Source organism: Panicum virgatum, chromosome 3N (assembly GCF_016808335.1).
Source record: "Panicum virgatum strain AP13 chromosome 3N, P.virgatum_v5, whole genome shotgun sequence".
NCBI lineage: Eukaryota > Viridiplantae > Streptophyta > Magnoliopsida > Poales > Poaceae > Panicum > Panicum virgatum.
Window position 1 is genome coordinate 2,991,858 of NC_053147.1, and position 25,240 is coordinate 3,017,097.

The 25,240-nt window shown below is 47.6% G+C and overlaps 3 protein-coding genes and 1 pseudogene across 3 annotated transcripts; 3 read left to right on the forward strand and 1 right to left on the reverse strand.

The window, feature by feature from the left end:
* The first annotated feature begins 817 nt into the window (after positions 1-817).
* On the forward strand, positions 818-4,651 carry LOC120663728 (replication factor C subunit 2). The gene is made up of 12 exons (XM_039942624.1): positions 818-1,006; positions 1,114-1,192; positions 1,300-1,379; positions 2,321-2,440; positions 2,526-2,595; positions 2,683-2,756; positions 2,840-2,960; positions 3,111-3,173; positions 3,259-3,318; positions 3,722-3,847; positions 3,932-4,015; positions 4,287-4,651. Exons 1-12 carry the CDS (start codon positions 963-965, stop codon positions 4,383-4,385), a joined length of 1,020 nt encoding a protein of 339 aa, XP_039798558.1. The 5' UTR covers positions 818-962; the 3' UTR covers positions 4,386-4,651.
* A 1,643-nt stretch (positions 4,652-6,294) lies between these two features.
* On the forward strand, positions 6,295-12,344 carry LOC120663729 (SWI/SNF complex subunit SWI3C-like). Its single transcript, XM_039942625.1, has 9 exons — positions 6,295-6,454; positions 6,537-7,094; positions 7,198-7,763; positions 8,370-8,724; positions 8,833-8,906; positions 9,645-9,733; positions 9,929-9,981; positions 10,078-10,220; positions 11,539-12,344. The coding sequence occupies exons 1-9, from the start codon at positions 6,427-6,429 to the stop codon at positions 12,019-12,021; spliced, it is 2,349 nt and encodes a 782-aa protein (XP_039798559.1). The 5' UTR covers positions 6,295-6,426; the 3' UTR covers positions 12,022-12,344.
* Positions 12,345-14,842: 2,498 nt separating this feature from the next.
* Positions 14,843-18,171, forward strand: LOC120663730 (aspartic proteinase Asp1-like). The gene is made up of 9 exons (XM_039942627.1): positions 14,843-15,220; positions 15,493-15,610; positions 15,979-16,214; positions 16,301-16,534; positions 16,918-17,056; positions 17,138-17,326; positions 17,412-17,484; positions 17,571-17,658; positions 17,748-18,171. The coding sequence occupies exons 1-9, from the start codon at positions 15,051-15,053 to the stop codon at positions 17,857-17,859; spliced, it is 1,359 nt and encodes a 452-aa protein (XP_039798561.1). The 5' UTR covers positions 14,843-15,050; the 3' UTR covers positions 17,860-18,171.
* A 1,605-nt stretch (positions 18,172-19,776) lies between these two features.
* On the reverse strand, positions 19,777-23,229 carry LOC120667003 (annotated as a pseudogene).
* Positions 23,230-25,240: the final 2,011 nt, after the last annotated feature.

The following is a 25,240-nucleotide window of genomic DNA, read 5'->3' on the forward strand; positions in this document are numbered from 1 at the left end:
GTCGCCCATCCAGTTGGTGACATGACCTAAATGTAAAAAAATTTACATTTAGGTCCTGGCGCCCAGGGCGTATTAAACAGCAAACTTGTAAAATTGATATAAATTCATAGTAAAATTGGAAAAATACAAACTCAACTGTTCTGGATTCTATGAAATAAGATCTACAACTTCTGTTACATAAAGTTTTTCATTTGATCAATGTATCGAAATCAAGAAAATAGTTCTTGTACCTAGAAAAATATGAAATAATTCATTTGGTCTAGTTGTGCTTATCTAAAATTTACCAAATTTTTTTTATAGCTCTTAGGAAATAAAATAATGGTACTGTAAAATTTATGGGTTCTAATACTCAGTATAGCAGCATGGATAAATAACTCATTTAAACTAGACATATTGCAAGATCTAATTTAAAAACTTATTCTAGAAATGTTTTCTGTACCTACCAATTTTGTACAAGCCTATGCTCACCATATGCAACACTCTGTACAAAGATGACATGCATCCAAAGGATGGATCTTGAGATTTAAATAAAAGTGCATTAAACTGGTATTTAAAATAGAGCAAGATACATTGATCAAATGAAAAACTTTATATAACAGAAGTTGTAGATCTTGTTTCATGGAATCCAAAACAATTGAGTTTGTATTTTTATGATTTTTTTATGATTTTATATCGATTTTACAAATTCACTATTTAATGCGCCCTAGACAACCGAACCTCGATATATATTTAGATCTGTCGCCACCTGCATGGCGACATGAAAATGAAAAAAGCGCGACTGACGACCCATCTTCTGGGCCTTCCTCCGGCCTCTCTCGAGCCCCCACCAAAATACCCTCGGCCGAGAGAACCCAGAAAATCGCAGCGCGCGAAAACGCAGGTGAAGCCCGCCCACTCGCCACCGCCGCCAGCGCGCACAGCAACCACCACCGGCGGCGACCGCTCCGGCGGAAGACTAGGAGATGGCCCCGCTAGTGCCGATGTCGCAGCCATGGGTGGAGAAATAGTATGCCCCCACCCGTCCCCTTCTCATTCCTCCCAATTTTTCCCCGGATTCGGAATGGAGCCCCCGTGACTTCGCTCTAATCGCGCCGGTTCCTCCTGCAACTGCAGCCGGCCGAGGCAGGTGAAGGACGTCGCGCACCAGGAGGAGGTGATTCGGGTGCTCACCAACACCCTCCAGACTGCCGATGTGAGCCTCCGCTAAACCCTAACCCTCCTCCGGTCCCCCAAATTCATCGTTTCTATTCGCAAGAACCCCTTGGAGATCTCTCTTATTTGCTGTTTGGTCCCTCGCAGCTGCCGCACATGCTTTTCTACGGCCCGCCGGGCACGGGGAAGACCACCACCGCGCTCGCCATCGCCTACCAGCTCTATGGGTACACCCTCTTCCTTGACGTTTTCTTTTTTTGTCACTTTGGTTTCTGTCTTCTCGGTTTGGTTGCCTAGTATGAATAATGTACTGTGTAATATTGGATTGTCTTGTACTTTCCACTGCCAGTGTAATGGCAGTGGAGCGATAGATGGCTATTGTGCATCTTGCTACGCTCAATCCTTTTTAAGTGACCAAAAGAACAGTGATACCTCTAATTTCATTGCATGCACTGTCCGTTCTAGCTTCCTAGGTTCCATAGACATCCTTTTAATTAGAATAGTTAGAACTTCTGTTGAATGACTTGTATGTGGATCTACATAGGGGTACGCAAAGTTGCTTTGTTTATGGGGAAGTTGCTCAGTGGTCGTTCCCATTAAGGATGGACCATCGAGATGTTAGAAACTCAGAATATTGACTTATTTGGCAAAGATTGACATGTCTGTTTGTAAAATCTTAAGAATTGAACTGAACATCCTCAAAGTGTAAATCTTTATTTCTAGGTCATTGTTGATTCCTAGACATGCCAGTCATTAGCCAATATATATGTTTGTGTAGCCCTAATGAGTTGAATGATACATAGTTAAGTTGCAACTCAAGTTAATTATTTCATGCAACTGAAGAGCAGCAAAAAATGAAACTATATGTGTTTAAAACATCCATTTAGAATGAGCTCTAATTATTACAAAAATAGCAAAGTTCCACTTCCTCTTGAACTTGCAAAAAATCTTAACTTATTTAGAATGATTGTCAACCAATTTAGCTTCGCCTCCTTTATCTGTTTTAGGCACGTGATGGCTATCTCTCTTATTTATTCATGAAATCTCTGTAATCGTGACAAGTAAATAAAGAAATGGAATTAGAAACTCTTTTTTAAGTAAACTATGCAACACTACTCTCAGAAGGTTTAAGGACTCACAGTTTTCTGGTCCTCTTTCCATAACACAGTCCAGAGCTGTACAAGTCGAGAGTTTTGGAGCTCAATGCTAGTGATGATCGCGGAATTAATGTGGTGAGGACGAAAATCAAGAACTTTGCTGCTGTTGCTGTTGGTACTACACGGAAAGCGTAAGCTCATCAAAATTAGAAAGATTTTCAATGCTCATTTGATTTTTAAACTCCTGACTAGTTTTCTTGCTGTGGTGGACTTCAGTGGTTATCCCTGCCCACCTTACAAGATTATTATACTTGATGAAGCTGATTCTATGACAGAAGATGCCCAGGTATATTGTCACATACACTCAATCTATTTGGAATGATTTAGACCTATTGCATATGGTAAGTTTGTGATATTTAATGCCCTTCTGTAGAATGCTTTGAGGCGTACTATGGAGACTTACTCCAAAGTGACCAGATTCTTTTTTATATGCAACTATATCAGCAGGTATTTTGTCAACTTGATCTTATATTCTTCTATGGTACAAGTATTGATATTCTGAAATTCATTATTGTTAATCTATGTTACAGGATAATAGAACCACTTGCATCGAGATGTGCAAAGTTTAGGTTCAAGCCTCTTTCAGAAGACGTGATGAGCAATCGCATTATGCATATATGCAATGAAGAAGGTCTCAATCTTGATTCTCAGGTATTATTTAAATTAGGCTCACTCCTGATGGATCAGATGATACTTAACTGCGTCATGAATTATTATGATAATTATAGGGTGAACTATTTCGCTCATTCTTTATGCTAATGATGATTACTCATGTTGAGATGCTTTGAATTTTCAAATTAGGCTCTATCCACACTGAGTGCCATTTCTCAAGGTGATCTTCGTCGTGCTATAACCTATCTTCAGGTCAGTTTTCTGAATCTGCTCTTTTGCATAATGCTGCAGTCAGTTCTCAGTTGACCTTAGCTTCATATACCTTTTCTTTTTTCAGAGTGCAGCCCGCTTATTTGGATCTTCTATTTCCTCCGCTGACTTGATCAGTGTTTCTGGGGTACAGCACCATTCACTTTTCTTCTCTTTTGTCTGTGATGTGAAGAGGCTAACTTACCTCATTACAAATTTTCTAGTTCCTATACTATATGATGCTGGAGCGTATGGTTTTTTGTTTCGGATAGTAAGTTAGTAACATTATTTTACCTTGGCGCATGGGTTTGAAAAGTTCATATTTTCTATGGTTTCTCTCTACAGAACTTGGTAAAGTGGATCTTGGTATTGTCTTCAGTAAGGAATTTTTGGGATATAAAAGAATTTTTGCTTTGCTTGGAAATTTATGTCATGTCATGACAACTTCTGTCGTGCAAGTAATTGAAGGACTGAGCGAACAGTTAGAAACTGCCTTAGCTTTCTTTGGAAACTGAACTCTACCATTCATCATGTTGGCCTCCCTGTGTCAGGTCATCCCGGAAGATGTTGTCAAGTCACTGCTTGCAGCCTGCAGGTCTGGTGAATTTGACGTGGCAAACAAAGAAGTTAGCAATATTATCGCCGAGGGATATCCAGTTTCACAGCTGATGGCACAGGTCATTTACTTACTTTTTGTATCTAGATATCATACTCTAGTTATTGTCATCTTATAACTACCACTAACTGAAGTAATTATTCAGTTTCTAGATGTGATTGTTAGCGCAGACGATATTCCAGATGAGCAAAAGGCAAGGATATGTAAAAAGCTTGGGGAAACTGATAAGGTTTGTCGGACTTAAATTACATACTACATTAATTCAACATTTTTCTTGTTATCTTGAGTATTATTGTAAAGGAAACTTGGAACTTTCTCTTCACGCATGGCCAGTCGAGTGGTACCTTAATGTTGAAACCTGCCATTTTGGAGTTCCATTTATTCTCATTTAGTGTGCATCCACTACCATATCCATACATGTCCAAAATACTGAGCCTTCGGAATTATGTCTCTCCATTACATTTTCTTATTTCTTTTCTCCCTTTGTGGGGAGTTTGCAGTGCTTGGTCGATGGTGCAGATGAGTATCTTCAACTTTTGGATGTTGCCAGCGAGACTATTCGTGCTCTTTTCAACATGCCACAAACGTTGGTGTTCTGAGAGAAGTTTACAAAGAGGAACGCTTCTGGTAATGACCGATTATGAACATTTGCAAGCCCTGGAAGGTGTCTTTCTCGGTGCTTCTGAGATGCCGCACAAGGCTAATCTCCATCGCTATGCTGTCACTGCATTTCCGGTAGACTTGTGATGGGTTAAATGTGATGAACTCGCCCAAAAACTTTAACTGAACTGCACCTGTGGATGTCCAGTATGGCACGGAACATTTCTCAACTTACATCTTGTGCATTATATTTCCTTTCTTGCTCCCTGATGAGGTGACGCATTGATGATCATGGCAGATAGCAGCCTAACATTGGCATTTCAATTTTCGGTGACCTCCAACTCCGGAATGCATCCAGTTGACGCGCTCGTCATCCCTAAGGATTGGGCTTCACATGATATAACACGTTATTACCCAAAAAGGCTAACTCCTTATGAACAAATCCTTGATCTTCTCTAACGGAATCATGGATAGAGATTGCTACTGTCCTTTTGTTTTTAGTGACAATGCAATTTGATGGGAAACACCCGCATTTTCAACTACAGAGAACAAAACTGCTCTAGGAAAATTGTATGGCAAGAGGAACACAGCAACATAATTCATGCATTCAAAAGGCGAAATTTAGTTGCTGAGTACAATTTGCTCCAAGAACTCGACATATTTACATAAACGCCTATTGGTCATCATGCCAAATGTGCCCTAATTTTTGTAATACGGTATCAATGCACACTAAAGGTTGTGTGCTAAGTTAGATGCTTTTAGTCATGCGTAGTGTGCTCAGATATTTCCCTCTTTTTTCCTCTTACCTAACATATTTTCATCACATTAGTCAAGTACTCCATCCAATACCTGTAGGGATTGTTTCGAAAAAACTTACAAAATTGTTAATCCACAATTACATAGTTACCTACGCATATATAGAAGCAATTGATATGTATAAAATTCTATAATGTATATAAAATTCTAATCCGTCTTCTATACATATACAAAAAAAAAACTTGACCTGCGGGGGTAAGACCGCCCCCACGGTATTTTTTGAGAGGTAGAATGACCTTTTCACAGCAGGCCAAGAAAATCCCCGAACCCATGCCCCACCCGTACACGGGGGCCCGTCGCCTTGTGAGTTAGGCCGGGCTCCACAGTGCTTTGGACATGAGGCAGGCGAGGGGATTTTTTTAACCTCAACCTGAAATTCGCTCCCATGAGGAGTCGAACCCAGGACCTGAGGAGTGCCGCTGGGTTCCCCTAACCAAGTCAGCTAGAGGTCCTTTGGCCTTCTATACATATACAGTGCTACCATCTTAAAATTTACCCAATACCCGTCCATACTTCAACAAAAGTAGCCATCATTTTTCGGTTGGAGTTACACAATTGCCACCTCACCATTTCGTAAATTCCTTCCCTTCCGTGCGTGTTTTGCCTATTATAAGATTATTAGGAAAGCATAAACTAAACTTAAACCTAATATTTAGGTTTGAGCTTTAAAATTTATCCCGGCCAGTTGAACCCTACTAACTGTACGTCTGTTCCACACAAAATTCAAATCTAGGCCGTGTTTGGTTGCGCTCGGTAAAATTTTTGAAAAGGCATCTTTCTACATTTGAAATACTAAACATAGACTATTCACAAAAATAATTACAGAACTCGTCTGTAAATCGCGAGACGAATCTAATGAGCCTAATCAATCCGTCATTAGAGGTTGTTTACTGTAGCATTAATGTAGCAATTTAGCATCTAATTACAGCCTAATTAGGTTCATTAGATTCGTCTCGCCATTTACAGACAGCAGTCGCAATACGTTTTTTATTTCGTCTAGATTTAAGTCTCCATGCATGTGCCGAAATTTTTTTTTTGAATTTTGAATTTCGTAACCAAACACGGCCCTAGAGGAAGAAATTCGAATGAGCTGAAAGTACTCCTCGATCGGCTCACTCCCCTTGCACGTGCTTCCGACCAATCGCCGTGGTCCCCTCGCTCGCGGGCACACTCTCCGGGCTCCCACCACCTCCGCCTCTTCCGCCGCCGCGAGCGCCGGCGACGATGCCGCGCAAGGCCTCCTCCACCTCAGGTACGCGCCCCGCCAAGCCCTCTTTGCGCCTCGCAATTCCCGCACCCCCCAGAACCCTAACTCCGCCCCTCTTCCACTCCAGATGCGCGGGCCAAGTGGCGGAAGCGGAAGCGCGCCGCCGCCAGCCCTTCCCCGTCCAAGCAGCAGGCCGACCACTCCGACGATTCTGACTCCGCCGCGGCGGCGAACGGCGACGAGGACGCGCCCCGCGGCGCCTCTGCCAACGGGGGCGGCGGAACCCTAGCTGCCGGCGGCGGCGGCGGCGGCGATGACGACCCCGTGCTCGACCTCCGCGGGGCGGAGGTGCTTTCATCTCCCGCCGAGCCGATCTCCTCCTTCCCCGTGGCCGTCCGCCGCTCCGTCGGCCGGCCTCACCCCTCGGTGCTTGCTATCGTCGACGCGGAGCGCGCGGCGGCCGGTGCCGACGGTGCTCCGGCCGCCCCAGCCTCGGTACCCGTTCTCGAGAACATTTCGCACGGTCAGCTCCAGGTGATCTCGGCGATGCTGCCCGACCACCCGTCCCTGTCACACGACCCTGACAAGCCGTCCACGTATGTCTGCACCCCGCCTCCACTCATGGAGGGATGTGGAGTGCACAAGCAGTTCTACGGCAGACTTCACATCGTGCCCAGGCACTCAGGTTTCTTCTTGGCACTAAAAATAATTGTTGCCATTGACACTACCTGGTAGAACAAACTATTAATATGAATTTTTGGGGGGCATTTGTCCATTCCTGATTGTAGATTGGTTCATGCCAACAACGGTGCACAGATTGGAGAGGCAGGTTGTGCCGCAGTACTTCTCTGGAAAATCCCAGGGGCAAATACCAGAGAAGTACATGATGTTGAGGAATAAGGTGATTGCAAAGTATTTGGAGCGTCCTGGGAAAAGACTCGTGTTTGCAGAGTGCCAGGGGCTTGTCACAAGCACACCTGAATTGTATGACCTGAGTAGGATAGTTAGGTTCCTGGAATCTTGGGGGATCATTAATTACCTTGCAACGGGGTCTGTGCACCGTGGCCTCAGGATGGCAGCATCACTAATCAAGGAGGAGACAACAGGGGAGCTGCAACTGGTATCTGCACCGATGAAATCGATTGATGGTTTGGTTTTGTTTGATCGGCCAAAATGCAGTATCCGGGCAGATGATATAGCTTCTGTGGTGTCAACTTCATCTGCTTCAGTGGTGGCAAATGGTGATATTGATTCTGCGAATTTGGACGAGAAGATCTGGGAGCGCTTATCAGAGACTTTTTGTAGTTTCTGCTCACAAACTTTGCCCAGTTTACACTACGAGTCACAAAAGGAGGTGTGTGCACAATAAAAAATTTCTACTTAGTCCTACTTCATTCTTCATATTTTTGCTCCTTAATTATGTCGTCAGGAATCTTGGTTATACAATCCACTTCACATACATATCCTCGTATTGGTCTTTGGTTATACAATCCACTTCACATGCATATCCTCATATTGGTCTATTTTGTTCATCATTAACTATGTAGAATGATACTGTTATTGGTTATCGTACATTCAAAACTCAGCATTTGTTTACCACATGACTCACTATTCAAAATAGCTGACCATTTTAATTAACGGCATTTATTGTGACCACCAAGAGTCCATTTACTGGCTGTGAAGCCTGCCATGTATTATTTGATTTTCTTAATAATCTTTCTGAATTGATTGAGTATTTGGTTTTAGTGCATTATATGCATTACACTGATTTTTCCTATATATGTGCTTTATTTCGAAGCGTCATATTTTAAGAATGATATTCATTTTAATGCGGTCGTTCTGTTAAGGCGGACTGATATAATTATTTTGATTTCTTTTGTAAATTTGATATTTTCATCAAAGAAGCATATAAATGAGACTATCAGCCTAACAAGTTGGTCTTATTTAACTGGTGGAGCAGGCAGACATTGCTCTTTGTTCAGATTGCTTCCACAGTGCAAGATTTGTTACTGGGCATTCAAGCTTAGATTTTCAGAGAGTGGATGGGATGAAGGATCGATCAGACACTGATGGGGACAGATGGACTGATCAGGAAACTTTACTGTTGTTGGAGGGCATTGAGAAGTTCAATGATAACTGGAACCATATTGCAGGGCATGTCGGAACAAAGTCAAAAGCACAATGTATTCACCATTTTATTCGTCTCCCAGTGGAAGATGGTTTGTTGGAGAACATTGAAGTGCCAGAAGCATCCCTACCATCCAGAATTCAAAGCAATGGGTTTTTGCATTCAGATTCCAATGGCAGTACTTCAGGTGTGTTTTCTATTTGTTAAACAAACTTTCTCATTTTATTACACTCTGGTATTCAGATCGCAAATTTTATCAGCCTCCTTTATTTTTGGCTGATGATTTGTTCTTTAGGTTGTTTACATCAAAGTAGCCAATCTGGAAACCAGATTCCATTCATTAATTCTGCTAATCCGGTCATGTCACTGGTGAGTTACAAACTTATGCACTTCTATATTCAAATTTGCATACTGAAATGTCTGAATGCATTGACACTTGTCTTCACTGGCCTTTTATATGGTCCAGTGATGTGCATACATCTGTACTACAAATTTTAGGTTTCTGTGACTGATCTTTTTTAACCAAACCCTTACTGTCTCAAAGAAAAATTATCTGTGAACTTAATACCGTGTATATGTAGTTGCCAACCATGACTCTGGAGTTGCTATTTGCTAATCCATGTTCTATGCTGTATTACCTTAGAAATTGATTCGATAGCGACTAGACAGTTTACTGCAGCTTGTTTGATTGATAGCTGATCAGGCATCAAAATTAAAAAGACATACAATTCTGGTGGAAAGCTGTACCCACATTTGTCTTTTAGTTATAATTTGCTGCTCAAGTTCACAAAATACTTGATTAGGGCACCAGTTGTATAATCATAAGGGCCACTCCACGATAATTGGAAATCCATGTGTGTACACTTGATCAGAATATCGAGTGCAGTTACATTTCAGTGTGAAGATGCTATCTCTGAACATGCACCACTGGTGGGTTGGAAGCCATATATTAAGGGAACAAAAGGAATAAATAGGTTAAAAAAGTTTTGCGGATCATGGTTGTACCCCAGCACATGCAGTTTTGTGTTCTTATTGTATCTGTCAATGGTCAATCTGCTGCAGAGATCTATATATCTCCGGTCTTACTTATTCAGAGATGTTTTGCAGGTTGCGTTTTTGGCCTCTGAAGTAGGACCAAGGGTTGCAGCAGCCTGTGCAAGTGCAGCATTATCAGTTTTGACAAGAGATGATTCCAGGTAAGCCACCTGGGCTGCAATAAGGGATGTCTAGTGATGTAATTAATGAACATTTGCTGATTCTGACTTGTCATGTTGATTTTATACCTAGAATGCAATAAATAGTTTTTTTATTAATAGTACTTGATTTATTTTCTCTTTTGGTCTCACATTACTGGAGCTATATTTTAATATGGTCTTTTCCATTCTGTTAAGGATGTGTTCAGAAGGCATCAATGCCGTGGGTCATTCTGCTCGTCAAAATTATGGTAAGTGTTTTGTTCCACAAATTAGTAATTCCCTTTCTTTTACAATCTTATTCTGCAATATATTATATTATAAAATGAAATCTTATTCTGAAACAGGACCCTCGTCGTCCATCTCTCCTGAAACTGTCAAACATGCTGCCATTTGTGGCTTTTCAGCTGCTGCAACAAAGTCCAAACTTTTTGCAGATCAGGAAGAGCGCGAAATTCAGAGATTAGCTGCAACCATCATAAATCATCAGGTTTGTTGCAGTACCAAATTTATGGGTGTTGCAATTTTGCTATGTTGATGTCTGGCCCTCATACCTTTTTTGGTGTTGTTTTGCATTTTGGTGCACCATTACTGTGTCAGTGCTTGCATCTTTATGACAGAAGAAAAAAGAAACCCTGATTCTGAGTTAAGTTAGCTATATCTCTGGAAGAACCTTTCGTTCTTAGTTGATAAAAAGTTGAATCTCAAGCACCCTTGACATAATATTGGTTGCATATTTTGATATGATACTTCCAAAGTCATAGTTGTATTTGAGCAACATTGACCAAATAGTGAGATGAAGAGGAGGTTTTTAGGATGAAAGATCCACTGGGAAAAAAACACAAATTCCCATTTTTCAAGGTTTGGCATTTGCCTAAAAGTTCAGTTCTAATCTTTCTGATTCTCAGTTGTTTTATAGTTTGAAGGAAAGCAATTGTTCTGGCATAATATTTTGGAGTTTTAGAGTTTTAGGGCAGAGGTGCCCCAGTCTTAACTATTTCAGAAAAGACCATTAACCAGTTTACAGCATCGAAGATTCTCCAGGCAACCTTTTGTAATCATCAACAAAATAATTAATCTCGAGCATCCTTGAATTTCTGAGATGATTTCCCGTCTTGTCTTTTGTTTTGGTATTTCAAAGTGATGGCTACAGTGTTACACATCGATAAACATTGAGATTTTGAGCATGAAAGAAAGACTGGGAAAACACACACAGTCTCCATTAGGCTAGGATTTGCATTTGCCTAGCCGGTCAGTTCTTAACTAATCTGGCCAATTCTTGGTAGTTTCATAGTTCGAAGGGAAAAAAAAACTGTTCTGACAGTATTTATAGATAATTCAACAAAAAAACCCTTAGGCCAGACTGAACTAGGTAACTGAGCCGGAGGAGTGTCATGGTGATGACACTACCATGACACTCCTCTCACATCCCATGACACTCCCCCTTCTCTCTCTTCTGCCATATCAGCAAATTTAATGCTCATGATACTCCCAGTCTCCCACCCCCATTGAGATTGGCTTTATACCTCACTCTTTAAAACAATCTTTTACTAACAAGCATGAGGATTCAACCAGCTGGGCCAATTGTCATCCTCAAACCTGTCCTAAATGGATTTTGGCTTTGAAACTTTAACTGCCCTGGAACTTGTTTTAACCAGCTGTACCAATTATTGTTCACAAACCTTTCTTAATGTGGTGAGGCCTTAGGACCATTTTCCTTTGATAAAACTTTTTGAAATTTATACTAGTAATGCTGGATAAAAAGCAAATGATCTCACTTTCAGCTTGACATTTTTGTGGACATGCAGCTAAAGAGACTGGAGTTGAAGTTGAAGCAGTTTGCGGAGGTTGAGACCATGCTCTTGAAGGAAAGCGAACGGATTGAGCTGATGAGGCAGCAGCTGGCAGCTCAGCATGTCCGAATATTATCAACCCGGTTACCTTCGACGGGTGGCACTCTACCAGGAGGTGGCAGTACCATGTCTTCAAATCCAATGAATCAGGCCACCAGCATTAGACCGCAGATGATGCAGGTCTCGATGCCGCAGTCCAGCATGCCGTCCATGTATGCCAACAACATGCAGGGGCATCCCCAGATGGCTGCTCTGCTGCAGCAGCGTCAACAGATGCTCTTGTTTGGGCCTCGCCTGCCGCTCTCAGCAATCCACCCTGGCACACCATCCTCGTCTTCGCCCAGTATGATGTTCAACCCTGGTATGCCCAACTCGGCTGCTCCAAATCACCACTCGCTGTTGGGACCACCCTCAGGGAACAATTCAAATGTAGGTTAATGAGATAAGTGTTTTTTTCCTCGTCCCGGATCTATAGATTCATGGGATGTAGCCCCTGATTCTGATGTTTGACCATTATTGTAATTCGATTGAACAATCACATATAGAGGTTGTTGGTTACCAGCAATAGGTTTTCCATTGTCTGTAGGCTGTGGACCGTGTGTATGTGGTTTGTTGGTCTGATAAGACTGATGTTGCTAGTGGCTAGGCAGTGCATAGAGAATGTAGAGGTTCGTCCTGATTAATTGTTATTACTGTTCCTAAGTTCCCAGGAAGTCGGGGAAATTGGATCCACATGTATTCCTAATCATCTGTGTTTCGTATTTGGTGTGCGAAAGTGGTCTATATATTTGGAACTTTTCTGGATGTTGACGTGGTCTAAACTCTGAATTGTGCTTTGATATCTGGGACCTGGAAGCTCGATTCGGATGCATCCATCGGATCACATCAATGATCACACGGAAATCAGCAAACCATGGATCATTTCATCGGACCGCATCAGCATACAGGGAGCCTCCCTGAGGGAGGGGCTTATCGTAGTCACAACTCACAAGATGTGCCTGCAAAACCCAGCGCTCGAAAGCCTCCAAAACACGCACATCGCGTGTAACGTACGGTCAGAGTCAAGTCAAAAAGTCGTGGAGTCACCAAGAAGTACTTGTGCCTTTTTTATAATAAGCATCTGCGCCTTAGGAATTCTAAAATAAATTAACAAAAAAGGTAAAATGATATGTTTGCTTCTATTTATTTTTATTATCTATATTTGGTACCGATTGATTTTTGCATACACATACACTTTCTCTAACTAGATAAGATGTTTTATTTTTTGGAACAAATTTTAAGTGCTAGAATGATTTGTTTTTTTTTTTGGGACGGAAAGACTAGACTGCTAGAGGAAGAGGAATAGCTAATAAGAAATCCAATGAAAAAAAACTTGGGAATTTGGTGATCCTACCCTTACTTTGAAGGCCAATGGTGATTTTGTCCTTGTTTTTTTAACTTTGCGTTTTTACCCTCATTTTTCTCAAACGAACCCTCCGTCTACCCCTATTATATAACACCGTTGGTACTGGTTAAAATAAACTGCAAAAAAAAAAAAGAAAAGACAGGCGATCGAAAGGACAAAAGTGCCCCTGCGGCTCCTCTCTCGTCGTCATCCCCTCTCCCCGTCCTCTCATCCCGGTTCGCTCCCGGCGGCTGGCGGTGGTGCTCCCGCGCAGCAACCCCTCTCTCGTCGCCCTCACCACCTCCCCCATCGTCCTCACCCACAGGATAGCCATCATGGAAGAAAGGATGAAGGCGGCTGAAGGTTGAAGGAAAATCTGACGACTTGGGCCCGCATGTCAGTCGCCCTTCCCGTTCCTCGCGCGCCCGTTGGGCAGCTGGGGCTCCATTGCCGCCGCCGCCTGGAGCTCCGTTGCCGCCGCGATTCGTCGCCTGCGGTGAGCCGGGGCTCGATTCCTCGTGTGGGGAGTTTCCCCTCCCTCCCTTCGGCCGATTCCGCCCCTTAACTGGCCTCCTCTCTTGCTGTGCAGGAGCCCCGGCGAGCCCCTCCCGCCGGTGCCGCCTGCCTTCGCCACGCGCGCCGTCCGCCGCCATGGTGAGCTTCGCCTCGCCCTGGAACACGTCGTGCGCGCACCTCCCGCCCTGCTTCGACCTCGCCTGGCCGCGCCGCCGTTCGCAGCGTCGTGGGTGCATCCTCGCCCTGGGTCAAGGCGCCGGCCTGCCTTGACACGGCTTGGGCCACACTGACCCCTTGGGCCCACATGTCAGTGAAGGTAGAGAGAGGGAAGCAGCTGAGGTAGACTTGTCCTTTTGCATAAAAGTTAACACCGTTAGGTGTACTTAACAGACGAGGGGTAGACTCTCCCTTCATGTTGAAAAAGTGAGGGTAAAAATGCAAAGTTAAAAAAGTGGGGGTAAAATCACCATTGGAGCTAAAAACGAGGGTAGAAACACCAAAACCCCAAAAAAAAACTTTAGCAAAGCTAGCTACTCCCTCCGTTTCAAATTATAAGTCATTCTAAGATCTTGGAGAGACAAACCATCTCAAAGTTTGATCAAAATTATAGAGAGAAACAAAAAGATTTATGACATCAAATAAATATACTATAAAAATATAGCTAACAAAAAATTTAATGATACTTAATTGGTATCATAAATGTTATTATCTTGTTATATAAATTTGGTCAAACTTGAAAAACTTTGACTCTCCAATATTCTTGGAATGACTTATTTATTATTTGGAACGGAGGGAGTAATTTTAGTGAGCGAAAACATTGACTCTCAACTGATTTTGAAACTAAAAGTATCAAAACTAAAACGGGTTATACTGTTCTGATACTATTATGCTAAAATATTTTTATAAATCAATATTTTGATCAAATACCGGTTTGTATTTTAATCATTCCATGGCCCAAAATAGATTCTTCAACTGGATACCTGTAGCTCTGCACAGTAAGTAGTATAGGCACTAGTTTTTTCTCAACAGTAATACCTTTTTCTGAATTCCTCTGCACAATATGCACTCATTACAAAATGATGCAAAGCCGATGAGCCAGGCAATACCTTTCCTTTCTCCCCACAAACAATCAACACAACAGTCACTGTTCCTTGACCCCCATTTCTCCCTTTCCATGCTGAGGTTGCCTTTGCCTAGGTGAGTGACGAATGCAGCTGAAAAGGTCTAAGAAAGACCCTGGAAAAGGGAGTAGTATAGTTAACTGAAGGTCCCTTCCATTGCATCTTTTTGTTCCTTGCTGCTGCAACAAATCCAAGAAAGACTTTCCCCGGGGAAGGGGAAACTTCCACTGCACAACCCACATACACACCTTCATCTTCCTCCCTATAAAAACCAGCCGGCCATCGCCACACCACCCTCCTCTCACCATCGATTCTCTCCCCCTTTTCTCTGAGTCACAGCTGAGGAGAAAAAAGAAAAAGATTTCAGGAGAAAAGGGGGAGAAGACAAGAGGCTGCCTCCCCTGCTTCCAGGTCCAGGCTCTGTCTTGCTCCCCTTTCTCCCACCCATGGCTCCGAGGTGGGCCCCGCCCGCCGGCCTCGTGCTTCTGATGCTGCTCCTAACGCCGGCGACGGTGCGCGGGGACAAGCCACTGAGGGGCGGGCCGTCCGGCGCGGGCGCGGAGCTGGAGGCGTCCTCCGCCGTCTTCCCGCTCTACGGCGACGTCTACCCGCACGGGTGCATCCCCCCTTCCTTCTCTCCCCCCTCTCTCTGTTTCCTTCCCCATGGAGCCATCCGTTTCCGCCCATTCCCCTTCGCTTGACTCCAAGAGCCACGAGGAACTAATCAACTGATTGCAACCTTCGGTCCCATCTGCAACTCCATAGCTCCCTTCTCTCTGAAGCATCAGTATTCAGTAGTATTTTTTATTAGCATCATGATGTCTTTGATGTGTAAGATCAAGTTTCCGTGACAAAAGAAAAAAATGATCCTTTTCGTTTTCTTCGCAGCTTGTACTACGTGGCCATGAACATCGGCAACCCGCCGAGGCCATACTTCCTGGACGTCGACACCGGCAGCGACCTCACCTGGCTGCAGTGCGACGCGCCCTGCATCAGCTGCAACAAGGTACCGTTCCGTCCCCGTCACCTTCCGTGGCTTCTCTGCCTTTGGATTCAGGCTGGCACACGTCTGCCGATTATTTCCAATCTAGGTGCAGGTGTTATTTCAAGGTCCATTGTGGGGGATCTTGACATTATTTTGGCACAAAGTTTTTACCTTGATTGACTAGTCTATAAATGGCAATCAATTCAGTTCAAGAAATGTTTGTTTTGTTTCAGTCAGACTTGGTTTCCATTTCAAGATTTGGTGTCGGGTCATTCCCTAACTTTGCATCACATCACTGATGAAACATGCTATTTCTTTCTAGCCCAACATATCAGCTTCAACTTGGAATTAGCTTTTGATGTTGCCTGTTATGTGAACTGTTGGTGCAGGTGCCACACCCACTCTACCGACCAACAAAGAGCAAGCTGGTGCCATGTGTGGATCAGCTGTGTGCATCTCTCCATGGTGGACTAACTGGCAGGCACAAGTGTGACTCACCGCATCAGCAATGTGACTATGAGATTCGGTATGCTGATCAGGGGTCATCCATTGGTGTGCTCGTCAATGACAGCTTTGCTGTGCGCCTTGCAAACACCTCCGTTGTACACCCCAGTCTAGCATTCGGGTATGCTACTTGCATCTTGCGATCAGTATACAACTTTGAAAAATCAACTTCTTCAAATTTTCCTGTGGTTGGTTTTATTTGTACAGGTGTGGATATGACCAACATGTTGGCAGTAGCAGTGATGTGGCACCCACTGACGGAGTTCTTGGGCTTGGAAGTGGATCAATTAGTTTGCTCTCACAGCTCTCGCAGCATGGGATCACCAAGAATGTTGTTGGCCACTGCCTCAGTTTAAGAGGAGGGGGCTTCCTCTTCTTTGGGGATGATCTTGTGCCTTATTCGCGTGCAACATGGACTCCCATGGCTCGCAGTGCATTCCGGTGAGCACTATCATCCTTGTATTTTATTCTGGATTCATCTGAGAGTGCCAGAGGGAATGAGGTTTCTTGTTTGCAACTTTCCCCACACACAAAAGTAAGCACCTATTTTTAAACATCAGCGATTAATCATTGCTAATATGGGAAGGGTTTTTGGCAAGTTTTAAAATTGTGCACTTGTCATATTTGCCATGCTAAATTTTCTTAAAAATCATCAACATTTGCATATTCATACTTTGTTGAGTTGATTATTTTAAACTTTAACTATGTGGAATTGCTGGATGTATATGCTAGTAAATTGTGGCCTTATTTTCTCCGATTGAATTTGACATTACCTTGTATTTCGTGAATTACTATTCTAGCTTGACATGACCTTGCATTTCCAGGAATTACTACTCCCCTGGTTCAGCAAGTCTCTACTTTGGAGGTCGGTCACTAGGTGTGAGGTCAATGGAAGTAGTCTTTGACAGTGGCAGCTCATTCACATACTTTGCTGCACAGCCATATCAAACACTTGTCACTGCGGTAAATTTCAAAACATTTTTCACTTGTAATACCACATGACTCTTGAATAAACATGGAGCTAGTGAGGTTTTGCTCTTGCAGCTTAAGGGCGAGCTAAGCAGGACGCTGAAAGAGGTGTCTGACCCCTCCCTGCCTCTGTGCTGGAAAGGGAAGAAACCATTCAAAACTGTGCTTGATGTGAAAAAGGAGTTCAAGTCATTGGTTTTGAGCTTTGCCAATGGAAAGAAGGCACTCATGGAGATCCCGCCTGAAAACTACCTCATTGTCACCGTAAGTAGTACTCCATAACTCTATGAATTATTGGCAATGAATGAAAGTTTTTGGTGGCTGAAGTCTATTTATGTGTTTGTGCCAGAAATACGGGAATGCATGTTTGGGCATCCTCAATGGATCAGAAGTTGGTCTCAAGGATCTGAACATTCTTGGAGGCAGGATATTCAGACAAAACCAGTAAACCTAGTTTCAGATTCCATGACTTGCATAACAATTGATATTCTTTTGTCTTCTCTTGCAGACGTTACAATGCAGGATCAGATGGTGATTTATGACAACGAGAGAGGGCAAATTGGATGGATTCGTGCACCCTGTGATAGAATCCCCAAGTTTGGATCCTCTGCCCTTCTGTGATCATTTCACACCCCCTGTACAGCGAACATAAATACCCTTAATTTATTTCTATTTATTCGACCAGCGACAATACCATTCATGAATTTGAGGAAGGTTATTGTTGGCCTCAATTCCCTGGGATCATTGGTCTTCCGGACGAAGATTGCCCAGCCTATTACCGCTCAAATAAAGCGTGATTACCAAGAGAAGGCCACTGCTCACCAGAGTGATGAAAGACTAGAAGGATGGTCATCTGGGGGAGAGGCTGAACAAAGGGTTAGGAACATCATGTATTCTTTAGGAAAAAGAAAAGGAAAAGCTAGTCACATGTAAACATCATATTGTTCATATGAAATATAATGATCGCCTTATTATGAGACATTGGCTCATATTCAGTATACAATCTTATCGAGTTTTTCTTTGTGTATTGTTTGCTTGGTGCTGTATTGATGTAATATCCCTGTCTCAGGTGCTTTGAAATTGAAGAAATAAGACTAATATGGGTTGTATACTTGTATAGTTGCCAAAATGATTTAGGGACTATATGTAACTGGTAGGCAGCAGCTTGTATCAGATTATGCTCTCAGGACCAGCAGTAAACTTGTATACTTTTACTAAGAAAGGGTGTTTCTTACCAGACTTTCACCTTGTTTGTTGCAGAAAACAGTTTTTTTTTGTTCTAGCTGAATTTCTATATCTTGCAATAGGCATTATGTTTGTTATATATTTTTGTAAATTAAAGTGCTCATTTTCTTGAGCACAGTTTTTTATAACATAAGGGAAACCAGCATTCAACCATTCAAGGGTTTCATTAAAGCTAAAGTTCAGAAGTAGACATACAGTAGGATAATACAGGGTCCCAAGCAAACTTCACAGTGATGATCAAGATAACAGACGTAAGAGATGCGATCCCTTGCACAAAATGCAGAACCTGACCATAACTAATGTCACTCATGCTAAAGAGTTGTCCCACTTAAAAATACATTATTAACCACTACAATGGTCCCTGTTAACCTTGACCGACCAGCGACAAGCCTGAAATGGAGAACCTTATTTTATCAGGCATTTGAGGTGCCTGTTCTTGATCCCTTGGCAGAGGCTGCCCCCAATGCTACACCAGGGGAGGAAAAACATAGTCCGCATAACCAACACCCAAGTCAGATCGCTCCTCCAACACCCTCATGATCTCTCTTCTCATTGTTGAAATCATCTCGTACTTCATCTTTTCAAGGATAGTTTTCCTCGCCTCCAGAATACGGAGATTGGCCCTCAAGAGTGCCCTCTGGGCACGCCTGTCACGAGCACCTGCTTCATTCAACTCTGTTGGTGTAGCATAGGCGTCTTGATATGGGACTCTATGGTGATGACAATCATATTCAAAAGAAGGGTTGGTATTGAAAGGAGGACAAGGATAGATCATATGCTGTACTCCACGTTTTCTTTCGTTAAGAGCAGGTCCATGATGAGGAATCTGGTGGTCTGGGGTGTTCACAAGGACTCTTAGTGCTGCAATGCTGTTTACAATTCGCTCCAGGTCTTCATCAATCCTATGGATAGATGCGTCAAGCACGCGGTTCCTAGACGTCTCTAGCATCATCTTGGCTTCATACTTGCACTCCAACAACTCCGGGTTAAGCAATCTAAATCCCTGCCTTCGTGGTCGGGTCTTCATCTTCATCATTGCAGCGTCTTGAAGCGATGCTTGCTCATGCAATTGAAACTGAACTTCATTAACCTGACCAACATCATTGATGTTCAGATCCTGCAGCGCGGTGTTCACCTCCTCAAGGCTGGCGACGACTCTGACGTTGGCCATGGTGAGATATGGGAAGGACGGAGCGGCGGCGCTCGCGGACAGCGACGGAGGATGGGATGGGGACGGGGACGCGGCGGGGAGGGGGAGGGGGGAGGCGGAGGCTAGCGTTTGAGAGAGGGCGGAGGCGGCATCGCGTCGAGACGAGGGAGGAGGCGAGGGCGAGGCTGCTAGGGTTTGGGTTTTATGTTTGTTATATATTTGTTATTCATAACATATTCATTGCAAGCCTTGAAATGTTTTGCTGTGGACCATCCAATTAAAACAATGAAATCCAAGTGAGGACGAACAATTGCATCAACAATCTGATGCAGTAGCATCTGCGGCCTACGGGTTACAACTTACAACCTTACACGTCTTCCTTGGCTGCTGTCATACACAAACATTAACTGCACTGCGAGTTTCGGTATCAGGCTAAACTATAGTTGGCCATTAGGCCCGAGGCCCGTGGGCCGGCCCAAAGCACGAGATTTAGGCCCGATACAAGGCCCGGCCCTACACGAAGTCAATCGGGCCCGGGCCGGCCCGGCACGAATAAAACCTGCTAACTCCCCACCTCCCAAATCTGGCCCATCAATAAAAATCTCTACCACTCCAGCCTAATAGTCCATGAATATATACATCACCAAACCCTAACTCCACACCTCTCTCCTCTCTCCTCACCCCTCCCTCTCCCTACCTCCCCCGCGGCGGCGGCGCGCCGGCGCCTGCGCCACCCCTTCCCTCCCCGCGGCGCTCGGCCGCCCGGCGCCCGCACCTCCTTCCCTTCCCCGCAACAGCAGCGCGCCACCCGCACCTCCCTCCTTCCCCCGCGGCGGCCGGCTTGCTCTACTCTCGTCTGGCGTCCGCATCTCGTCTCCCTTTCCCGCGGCATGGATGGGGGCGGCGGCAAAGCGGCTCCGCGCGCTCGGGATGGCGGCGAGGCGGCGGCAGCCGGGCTGCGGACGGTGGAGAGGCGGCGGCCGTGCGCGCTAGGACGCCGGCGGGGCGGAGACCGCACGAGCTGCGGACGGCGGCGAGGCAGCGGCTGCGCGAGCTGGGGACGGCGGCGCGGCGGCGGCCGCACGGGCTGGAGACAGCGGCGAGGCAAGGCCGCGCGTGCGGCCAGGGGATGGCGTCGACGCCGGCGAGGCATGGCCGGCGGCGGAATCGGCAGGACGGCGGCGGCACGCCGTGCCGGCGTGTTAATCGGGCCGGCCCGACATGGTAAATGGGCCTTCGTGCCGTGCCCGGGCCCAGACCTTCGGCACGTGGGCCGGCCCGGCACGGCACGGCACGAATAATTAAACGGGCCAATCGTGCCGGGCCTAATCGGGCCGGGCCTAAGTCGGGCCCGGGCCGTGCCGTGCCGGGCCGGCCCATTGGCCAACTATAGGCTAAACAGCAACTAGCTGCGGCGGGGTTAGCCACTGAAGGGCCGGAAAGACTTGAACGCGCCGACGAAGCCGGCGATGGACCCTGCGGCAGCGGCGACTGACACGAAGAGGCAAACGACGGCGAGCGCCTTGAGGCAGATCCACTTGGTGCTGCCGCGCGTCACGGCGCGCTGCTTGATGTACATCTCGACGGGGAAGTAGACGGTGAGCGGCCAGAAGGAGAAGGCGCCGATCAGACCGACGACGCTGCCGAAGAAGGGCAGCGCCATGGCCACCACGGTGGCGAGGCACACGAACGCCGAGCGCCACGCGAGGCGGAGCGCGGTGGGCGCGAAGGGCCCCACGCGGAGCTCCTTGGAGACGAAGGCGCTGTCCGGCCACGCGGCGGCGGCCCGGCTCTCGACGAAGGCGAAGATGGGCTGGCAGAAGACCTGGTAGGCGCCGACGAGGTGGATGACGATGGCGGCGTTGGCGACGTCGACCAGCCAGAAGGGCTCGTAGAAGCCGAAGCCCGTGAGGAGGTTGTCCGGCGCGGCGTTCCCGAAGGTGGCGTAGCCCATGCACCCGCAGAGCGTGTAGAACGCCGTGGTCGTGGCGATGCTGATCGCCGTGGCCTTCTTCATCACCGCGGCCTCCGACGGCGGCGGCGCCTTGATGGTGTCCTGGATCTCGATGAGCACGTTGGAGAACGAGTAGGCGAAGGCGATGTTGCCCAGCGCCTGCATCGTGTGCCAGACCTTCTGCGTGACGGTGAGGCCGCCAGCCCCGACGGCGACGCCGGTGAGGGTGCCCCGGAACGCGCCGTTCGCCACGGTCTGCGCGACGGCGAGGCCGAGCCCGATGCCCGAGTAGGTGAAGGACATGACGGAGGCGACGATGGACAGCCACTTGATCTGGTCGAAGTTGGGTATCTGCGAGAAGACGATCTGGACGGCCCCGAAGGCGATCATGTAGGGCACGCTGGAGCTGCGGCACGCGTGGTCGTGGCCCCTGGCGTGGAAGCAGTTGGCCCTCCAGACGGCCTGCATGCTGATGGAGGCGGCGATGGTGTAGCCTACGGCGATGGCGGCGAGGTTGACGTACTGGACGACGCCGCAGAGGGCGACCTTGGCGCCGCCGAGGATGGCGCGGACGGCCTCGGTGTAGGAGTAGCTCCGGCGGCCCGTGGCGGGGTCCCCGGCGCGGTAGCACTCGGCGAGGAGCGTGGAGGTGTAGTACATGACGCCGCCGAAGAGGAGCATGACCGGGGGCCCCGCCGCCCAGCCGAGCTGAGCCACCGCCCAGGGCAACGAGAGCACGCCGGAGCCGATGACGGCGGTGACGATGTGCGCGCTCGCCGTGAGGACCGTGCCCGTGCGGCGCGGGCGGCCGTCGTCGTCGAGCACGGCGGAGGCGGCCAGGTTGCCGGCCTCCAGGGACACCTCCGTGATGCTCATTGCTGTGCGGCGGCGGCGGCGGCGGCGAGAATAGCCGCGTAGGTGGACGCGATAGCTGATTGTGGTATTCATTGATGAAGGGTAGGGGACGGTGCTATAAATGGAGGGTGCGGCGCTGCGGCGGCGCCTCACCACCGTGTCAGACGAGGAAGAAAAACCCAACACGGCGCGGGTGCCAGGTTGCATCCAACGATCCGAGCGCCAATCCCTACTTTGAATGCGAGTCCGAGTAGAATTCCTTGTCTTGTTTCCATATGTTGATCGAAACAAACGGGATCCCTGAATTCCTTCCGGTTTCGACATTCGAGGTACGACTACGAATTTGGTTTCCCTGTTCATTTCAGCATTTCTCCTCAACTTATGCGTCTGAAACTCTGAATTTGGCCTTTTCAAGAAAAAAACAAACTCTGCTCCCGTTCTTGAGGTTGTACTCGACAGTGGCATCGCCGGTCTTGAGGTCGAGGGTGCGCGTGCGGGCCTGCGCGTACCCTCGCGCCGGCCATCCTGAACACGACGGTGCCGCCGACGATGGCCATCTCCCTCACGGCGGTGAATACCTCGTGCCGGGCTATGATGGCGACGCTGCTCCCGTTGTACGTGCCGGCCTGGAACACGAAGTTCATGGCCATCAGCGCGTCCTTGCCGGCTCCGACGTAGCCACGTAGTAGGTCCCCTGCGCGCGGCCGAGGAGGCGGGAGGAGCGCAGGCCGGGGGCCTCCATCCGCGGGTCGTCGATCACCACCACGGCGCCGAAGAAAGGTCTTGGACGCGTTGGTCGCCGCCGCGCGAGCCACCTGCACCGCCGTCGGGTCCGGCGGGCCGCTCACCACGTCGTGCCAGTACTACTCTCTGATGTGCGTGCGTCTCCTCCTTCTCACCGTCACCGGCAGCGGCGACCACCGCCAGGAGGGCCGTCGTCAGGAGGAGCACGGCGGTGGCCATCGCCGCGACAATGTCTAGCTAGCCAGAGTACTTGCAGTAGCGTCGTCCTGACTCGGAGGAGGATGTACGTCTAGGACCAAATATATAGCTTATGCTTAGCGTGTCAGACTGGCCTTGGAAGGTGAGAATGATGACACGAGATCGTGGAGGGAGGGACTTCATCATCAGAAAAAGAAAACTTGCAGTTACTGAAGGTAGAGGACACCACAGATAGGAAGCCTTAATTTTCAGAAAAGTCAACGCCTTCCAATTTGAACCACCATTGGCGAGGTTAGGTATATGTTCAAACGTGCAGCCCGGCTCGACACTGCACTAACACTATTTGGCACTGACACTATTCGACACTAACCCTTAGTCATGCTGTGCCGTGCGACACTGCGTGCTGGCCACTCGGCCTAGGCACTGCACTATAGGCACTTAACTGTGCCGTGTCGTGCCGGGGGCACAGTTAGCATGCCGTGTTAGTGCCGGCCCAGGCACTACCACCACAAAAAGGCTCAGGAGGACGAAAAGAGAAGAGGAGTTGAGCAGGAGGACGACGGTGTAGCACAGGAGCAAGACTAAATGGCTCGGGATAACGACCATCGGCGGCCGGAGCGGGAGAGGCGAGCGAGAGGCGGGAGGTGAGCGTGAGAGACGTCGCTCGTTCCATATATACACCGGTCGCTGTAACGGGTTTTAAGTGGGCTCCTGGTCCAGTAAATCTGTAAGGCTAACGACTAGTAGATCGGGTCTAACGGCTAATATCAAATAGGTACCGTGCCAAGTCGGTACCGGCCTATTATCCGTGTCGTGCCTATGCCAGCACGCAGTGCTGGGGTTACGGCCCACGCACTACACTACGCCCGTGTCGTGCTGGCATTGACACTAAATCCACCATGTCGTTTCGTGTTTTTTAGTGTTGTTTTCCGTGCCACTCATCTGACCCGGCCCATTTGGACATCTATAAGATTAGGTGTTTTTTTATCAGAACATACCTGTATTAAAGTTAAGGATACCGTACAAAGACCTGTACAAATACAGATACATTCAGAAAGGATACAGAGGACATCTATTTTGCAGACAAGTCCCTCAGAAACAAAAAAATACAAACAAGCCCCTAGGACCTTCTGCATCGCGAATCCTCCAGAGCGCGATTTCACCGGCCGCCCGCCGAACTCCATCGCCAGCTCGCCGTCTTCCCCATGACCGCCGGAGCTCCATCGCCACGAGGCTTTGAGAAAAGTCGAAGTAGACACTCACCCGAACGGACGAGATAAAGGCATCGCCGATAGCCCATCGACCGGGGCCGCACCCCAAGCTCCGACGACCTTGGACCAAAGCTCGCCGCCGACCATCATCGGGGGAAACTCGAGCTCGATCCACTCGCCAACCATCCGTCAGACCCACAGTCGCCGCTGCATCTTTGCAAAAAATGTCCCAGCTCCGCTGCAGACGTCGCGGAAGAACGCCAGCAGAGCAAGGAAGAAGCCGGAGGGGCCGCCGCCACCGAGGACGACGCGCCACCGCCGACCAACTCCTGTACAAATCTCTCACACAAGGAGACCTACCTCCACAGGCTCGCCGTCGGCGGGAGGCGAGCACCAATGGGGCGAGGACGAACCGGGGAGGGCCTTATTCCACCAAGGCGCCGCCGCCGCCGCCTCGACCGCGCCGCCGGGACACAAACCCTAGACCTACTAGTACGACCCCCGACCGGCGGGAGAGCAGCGGTCTCCACCGCCTCGCGAAGCCCAGAGGGCCATCGGAGGCGAGGAAGACCGCCGACCCCGCCGGCGGAGACCCGAACGCTTGCTGTCGCCTTTCTCAAGAGATGGAGACGCTTCGAGAGAGGACGCGGTGGCTTAGGTGCTGGCCCAAGGTTGCAACTGCAAGGCAACGGGGGACCGAGCCTTAGCTCGGTTGGTGTGCTATCCAGGTGCGGAGGCCACCGGGCGCCGGTTCGAGCTCTGCTCGTCCCGGGATTTCCCACCAGGAATAGTAGGTTCCTGTAGAATTCCGTTGCCTCTCA

Bases quoted from the DNA above. Each gene is read 5' to 3' on its own strand.
- LOC120663728 (XM_039942624.1), top strand. From the start codon at position 963: ATGGCCCCGCTAGTGCCGATGTCGCAGCCATGGGTGGAGAAATA. The intron at 3,319-3,721 runs GTACAGCACCAT...TCCCTGTGTCAG, and splicing joins ACTTGATCAGTGTTTCTGGG to GTCATCCCGGAAGATGTTGT. The intron at 4,016-4,286 runs GTTTGTCGGACT...GGGAGTTTGCAG, and splicing joins AGCTTGGGGAAACTGATAAG to TGCTTGGTCGATGGTGCAGA.
- LOC120663729 (XM_039942625.1), top strand. From the start codon at position 6,427: ATGCCGCGCAAGGCCTCCTCCACCTCAG. The intron at 9,982-10,077 runs GTAAGTGTTTTG...ATTCTGAAACAG, and splicing joins TTCTGCTCGTCAAAATTATG to GACCCTCGTCGTCCATCTCT. The intron at 10,221-11,538 runs GTTTGTTGCAGT...GTGGACATGCAG, and splicing joins CAACCATCATAAATCATCAG to CTAAAGAGACTGGAGTTGAA.
- LOC120663730 (XM_039942627.1), top strand. From the start codon at position 15,051: ATGGCTCCGAGGTGGGCCCCGCCCGCCGGCCTCGTGCTTCTGATGCTG. The intron at 15,611-15,978 runs GTACCGTTCCGT...CTGTTGGTGCAG, and splicing joins CCTGCATCAGCTGCAACAAG to GTGCCACACCCACTCTACCG. The intron at 17,327-17,411 runs GTAAGTAGTACT...TGTTTGTGCCAG, and splicing joins AAAACTACCTCATTGTCACC to AAATACGGGAATGCATGTTT.